The sequence below is a fragment of the Urtica dioica genome, chromosome 1, assembly GCF_054948205.1.
Source record: "Urtica dioica subsp. dioica isolate 48M chromosome 1, U.dioica_male_clone48M_v1_H2, whole genome shotgun sequence".
In the NCBI taxonomy this organism is placed as follows: Eukaryota; Viridiplantae; Streptophyta; class Magnoliopsida; order Rosales; family Urticaceae; genus Urtica; species Urtica dioica.
Window position 1 is genome coordinate 20,421,494 of NC_142756.1, and position 6,768 is coordinate 20,428,261.

At 35.0% G+C, this 6,768-nt stretch overlaps 1 protein-coding gene across 1 annotated transcript; it reads left to right on the forward strand.

Moving 5' to 3' along the window:
• The first annotated feature begins 3,571 nt into the window (after positions 1-3,571).
• Positions 3,572-6,505, forward strand: LOC149407747 (casparian strip membrane protein 1-like). The gene is made up of 3 exons (XM_089627751.1): positions 3,572-3,848; positions 3,960-4,083; positions 6,114-6,505. Exons 1-3 carry the CDS (start codon positions 3,625-3,627, stop codon positions 6,330-6,332), a joined length of 567 nt encoding a protein of 188 aa, XP_089483877.1. The 5' UTR covers positions 3,572-3,624; the 3' UTR covers positions 6,333-6,505.
• Positions 6,506-6,768: the final 263 nt, after the last annotated feature.

Consider the following 6,768-nt stretch of genomic DNA (forward strand, 5'->3'; position numbering starts at 1 on the left):
CAATACCAAGAACGACAAAGACAGAAAACTCTTTGCATCTTGGGTACAATTCTGCTTCCATATCAGCGAATAAGTCTTCCACTTGTTCCCTGCACGCACATCGCTTAGGGTTGGATCCGCATAGTCGTTGAAATCTTCATGATTCATGATATCATGCAGGGCATTGTGCAATCCTCCAACTCCTCTCTGATTAGTTTCGATGACCTCTTCTTCACGAGTACAAACGAGACGATCACTGTGATGATACCATTCAGTGTATCCCGGTGTAAATCCGTTGTTCAAGAGGTGATTCTTTACAAACCCTATGTCGTGCCATCTCACGTTGTTGCAAGACTTACAAAGACAACGATATTGGCCATTTTCATTTGGGAGTCTGCTTGCAAGGTGGATAAACTCGTTAACCCTTGTTTTATACTGCAAACTCAACCGATTGGTCTCAATAATGCAATCTCTACTTGGATTTGATATTTCGTTGAACTAGAGGGTCAAAGACGGTTATTGTTAAGGGATGGGTAACAAATTTAATAGAATGAAAGAGATATTATGAAACTAATTAAATCAAAACTCTACCGAAAGTTCGACAGAGTTTACCCTATAATACTGATAAACCAAAAACCTGCAAACATGTTTAAACTACCATATTAATAACAATTGTAAATCCTAAACTGAGCCTCCGTGGCTCGGTGCAATACATATTACAATTAACTGAATTTAACTCATTTATATTTATAATAACTTAAAGTAACATCTTAAACTACCTAAACATGTTACTTGATTTAAATCATAATTAAATTAATCAAACTACCTAAACATGTTACTTAGCTAATTTTAAAATGTAAAATTACAATTAACTTAAAGTAATTGATCATATTCTACACATATTTTAAATTAAGGGAAATTAAAATACTTCATTTGCAATTAATAATTATTAAACTAGACTAACATTACTTATTACTAATTATTAATTATAATTAAAACTAATTATATTTACATAGTAATTATATCTACTTACTAATTCAACAAATACACAAACAAAAAAAAAACAAAAACTTACCTCAAACGCTGAGACTTCGAAAAGCTTCGGTGACTTCGACGACGAGGAGGGGTGGCGAGGAGGCGTGGCCGCCGGAGAGGAGGGTGCGCATGGTGGCCGTCGGCGATGAGGGGCTGAGGTCGTCGACTGGAGCGTCGGGCTGGAGCGGCGGCGACAGGCTGAAGCAATGGTCTGCTCGTCTGGTAGCCGTCGGCGAGGAGGGAACGCTGGTCGAGGGCGGGGGGCTAGAGTGAGAAAGAGAGAGTGATGAGAGAGGGAGAGTGAGAGAGATATTGAGAAAGAGAGAGACTTACAATGGACGGCGGCGACGGGCGGGCGGCGCTGGTCAAGGGCGAGGGGGCTGCTCGCAGGCGGGGGGCGAGGGGTGAGCGCGGGTCGGCGCGCGGGTTGTGCTGGTCGACGGCGGGGGGCAAGGGACGAGTGGCGAGCGCGGGCCGGGCGAGGGGCGAGGGTAGGGGACAACAGGAGAGGGGCAAGTGCGGGCCGTGTGGGGGGCGATGGGCGAGCGCAGGGCGGGTAGGGGCGATGGGCGTGTGGCGAGGGGCGGGCCGTGCGAGGGGCGAGCGCGGGCGGCAGCGCTGCATCGCCCGGCGGCGCTGGGTCACAGGCGAGAGAGATGGAGATATCAGGTGAGATGAGAAGAGACAAAAAAACAGAAGAGGAAAAAGGAGGCCGAATGGGTTATAAATACCCTAATGTTTTCAGGTGCGACAATGTCGCACCTATTGGGCTTATCAGGTGCGACATATCGCACCTATTGGGCTTATCTGGTGCGACATGTCACACCGGAAGGTTCGCTGGGACAACGTCGCACCCAATACCACTTATATTTATAAAATAATTACTTTGCGTGATATATTTACTGCGACTTTGACCATATTCGATGCGACTTGTCGCACCAGTTGGGATTATCACGTACGACAGTGTCGCACCGAAAAGTAAATTCCACATTGAAAAATATTCGGAGGGATGTAAAGCCCGCTTAAAAATTTTGAAACCTTTAGATGCGACAAAGTCGCACTGAAAAGTATTAGGTGCGAGTTGTCGCACCGGATACCACTTAAATTTAGCGAAAATTTGAGTTTTCCGGAATGGTTTCCGGTGCGACATGTCGCACCTAATACTCTCTCAGGTGCGACTTTTAGGTGTGACAAGTCGCACCTAATAACCTTGCACACCAGAAAACTTAATTTATAGTAGTGAGTTGCGGAGTTAGAATTTGTAGTCAACATGAGAATTTTTTTTATTTTAAATTCTCTAAAAGGCGTGTAAAGAAAAAAAAATATTTAGAGTGCTTATGAAAAAATTATATAATTTTGAGTTAAAATATAAAGTTTTGTGGTAAAAGTTTTAAATTCATAAGATGTGTGCAAGGGAAATAACATTCAGGAGGAGCAAATATGAAAAAAGTTATATATTTTTGGGCTAAAAATATAAAACATTGGAGTTTAAAATTTAATTTTTAAGAAATTAAAAGATAAAAATTTAATTTTTAAAAATTTAGAGAGTTATTGGCCCACTCTGAATTTAAGCTTCCTCCACCCTTTGACGATGTAATTTATTTGATATGGAGTGACACAGATACTTATTCAGGATAAGATGAAACCGAGACAACTCTCTGTTCCACCTTGCCCTGACACCTTTCCCTACTTTGTGTCTGGAGTACTAGAGACTAAAGACCGACTTATAATTAGCTCAACCTTGAGATAGTTGTTATACATTCTGATTTCTAAGCTCCACAAAAATTTTGAGAAAGCGTATAGGATGAGTCCGAAATCTCATATCATCAACCTATCATCACTACGTAACGAGTCTAAAAGTAAATAATAAATAATCATAAAAGATGTTGAATTTACATATGGAATTTCAAATACAGTTACGAGCAATCCAAGGGGTCTTAGTGGATCAGTTAATAAAATACATATATATTAATAATTTATAATGAGATACTGTACCAACTCAAACCCCGATTTTCCAACTTGTTAATAGTTAATACTACAAACTGCCCCAAATATCCAAAGTTTCTCTCTCTCTCTCTCTCTCTCTCTCTCAAGATCTGACGTGGCATGCATATATTTTTTTTCTTTATATAGACATGTCCCATAATCCCTCGTTTGTGACGATAATTGCCTCCAATTTCTTTCCATCTTAGAATAATGATTCGTGGAGTTGGAATGATAAGGCTCTAAGAAATATTAGCCTTATAGAATATTCTTCCTTCACCTTTTTTTCCCGGCCCAAATGGGTCTCGAATATTCTAGATATAAACAAGTATATAATGAGCAGGTATAATCCTCTTTTTTTTCTTTTTTTTTTTTAATCCTTTAAAATAATTTATAGTATAGACCACACGTAGATATGCTTTAGTTAGTAGCGTCATGTTACATCATGTAATAATCCAAATTAATGTGCACTTAGCTAGGTTGTAAAACAACACATGTGAGCTATACATATAAATACAGATGTTAAACCATGCATACATATTCAAAAATCAAAGCCAAAAATTATACTAACAGCTTTGAAGCTTAATCATAATAATTTGTTTTCAAATAAAAGAAGAAGGTAAGAATATGTCGAAGAGTGATGTTGAACTAGGTAATACTGATGAGGCCAAAAGTCCTTCCACGAGAAAAGTGAGCAGAGTGTTTTCCATGTTGGATTTTGTTCTTAGAATAATAGCTATTGTTGGAACAATAGCTAGTGCGATCACCATGGCAACAACCACCGAAAGCCTTCCTTTCTTTACGCGCTTTGTTCGGTTTCGGGCTGATTTCGACGATCTTCCAACACTTACGTAAGATTTTCTTTTTCTTCTCAAATTCTAGTCCATGCAGATTCTTATATACACGTATATATGATATATCAAACCATAATAATCTTTTTAGTCTTGTTGGATGATCCGAAGGTTCTTCGTGATTATCAATGGCATGGTTTGTGGATATTTGCTTATTTCTCTTGCCTTTTCAATCTTACACATCGCGAGAAGCGCTGCGCAGAAAAGTAGAATTGTTCTCATAATCCTTGACGCGGTAATTCATTGTTTTGTTCCCTATCTATAAATGCATGTTGGTTTTTTAAGTGCTCACTAATTATCATTCTAAATTTCTAACCTTGCATGTTTCAGAGAAGTGAGAGGCAATCATAGCAAGGGTTGTTATTATTATAATAATTATTATTATTATTATTGTTATTTTTATTATAAATATTGTTATATTTGTTATTATTTAATTTTAAAAGCTAATCATTTTAGTTTCACCTTTCTTGAAGATCAGTCCCCCATATTTACGGTGCAAAATATTAGTTACCTGCAAATAAATATATGCGCGTGCTAAACATTAGTTTATTTACAGAAGGATCAACAAAAGTTAATAAAAAAAATGTTTTAACACATTCCAAAATAAATAAATCATATAATAACCCCAAGGGAAATAGTTTGGGGACTCATAAAGCTGTACCGAGCTACTTTGGTTGTGGTTTAATTTTCTCGGAAGATGGTAGCTATTTTATTTTCTACCAACGGTATTACTTTGTTCTCCACCTTTCCTGGTAGCACTATATCTCCATGATACTTTCTTTCAGCGATGAATTAATACCCTTGAATTAAAGATAATGTATTATAGTCATCTGAAGTACAGCCCGGAATTACACATAATTTCATGTGACGAGTCCATATTTATTAGTAATCTATCTTATAATAGATATTATAGGAATAAGTTATTTACCTAGCTAATATAAATTGAACTACTTTACTAGTAATTAACATAATTCAAGATTCGTTGAAAATATTACACTAATTATTATGATCATTTTGTATTATTAAATCATTTACATGATCAATCTTAATTTCCTTTCTCTTATAAACATAATTATAAACTTAAATAATATTTTATAACTCTAAAAGTAGCATTAAAGAAAATCTTACTTGTTGAATATTTATTAATGTTTCAAGGATTCAAATATCATTTTGATTAATGTGTTTGATATGAAACGAATATGTTATAATCTTCTTACAATATATTTCTTTAACAAATGAAATAATATTTCATATAAATAAAAGATAATATACCATCATTTCTATTATTATTTTCAAAAAAGATAAATTAGTTCACACGCTAAAATGTCAGACTATGATTCTAAAACTATGTACACAAAATGTCTTACTGCTAATTGAAGTTTGATTATTGTTCATAGCTTCATGGAGAGATGTACGGTAAACCCTCGCCTTGAAATTTTGGTTAAGATTAACATCAAGCAAACTTGTTTTTAAAACTGGTTAACTTCGGTTAACCTTGTTCTTTTTGTTTTTAGATTTAGAAATACCAAGGATACCATAAAAAAATTATAATACCAACCTTTTTTTTCCAATTAATACCTTCATTTGACTTTTTCTAATGTTTAACCTCGATTAGTTTTAGCCTGAATTTTTTATTAAATATATACAAATATGTTATAAGTTTCTTACTGGATAGATTTAATTAACAAGATAAATATTTTATAGAAAAATAAATACGTACTATGACCATTTACATAAATAAAAAATAAAATAAAAATAAAAAAAGCTAGTCCACAAGCTAAAATGACTCCATAAACTATTTACGAAAAGTATCCTACTAAATACTAATTGAAGTTTAATTATTGTTCATAACTTCTGCAGATGGATTACAGTTAACCTTTGCCTTGAAATTTTGGTTAAGATTAACAGTGATCGAAATGTTTATAAAAACAGTTAACTTCTGCTAACTTTTTTTTTTTTTTTTATCATTTTCTTTTTTAGATTTAGAATACACCAAAGATATATAAAATGTATATATCCAGCTCTTTTTCCGATTAATACCATATTTTGACATTTTTTTATGGTTAACCTCGACACGTTTTATCCTAAACTTTTAATTAAATATAAAAAATTAATTTTAATCAGTTAAAAAGTAGTTAACCTTAACAAACGTTTAAAAGCTACCTCATATATAATACGACTTACTACAATATATTATCTCACACCACATTATATTTGTAGAAAATATTGTTTTATCGTGACATGAGCTGAAATCTAATGTTGTAGATAATGCTGAGTGTTCTAACTGCCGGAGCTTCAGCATCAACAGCGATTGTGTACGTGGCACACCAGGGAAACTCGAACACTAATTGGTTTGCGATATGCCAACAGTACAACTCTTTCTGTGAGAGAATCTCCGGCGCTTTGGTCGGTTCTTTCGTCGGAGTAGCCATGTTTGTCATCATTATCTTCTTGTCCGCCGTCGCAATCTCGCGCCACCGCTGATCTCATAAGCCTGATTTATAAAATCTATCTGGTGTACTGTGTGTTTGTGTATGTACACGTGTGAGTGTGTGATTTGATGGTAAATCTGTAATTGTTATGTTTTCTATTTGATGTGATTTGATATTTCCTTATTATCTCTTATTTCCATATAATGTGAAGAAAATGATAATATGACTGGTTTTTAAGATTCCAAATTTATGAGTAAAAACTACTGTTTTGCTTAAACTTTAGATAACTTTGTCATTGATCGTTTCCCAACCTAGAATTAAACATTGACGAGTTTTAGAACAGCTCTCCCGAGAGAGCACATACTTCCACAAAGAAATAATTGAAAATTGAGGTTTGGACTCGTCTTTAGCTCTAACTCACAATATGGGGATAAGATTTGTTTCCTCATTTGATTTCCTCTTAGTTGGCCGAAAATGCACTTTCCTTC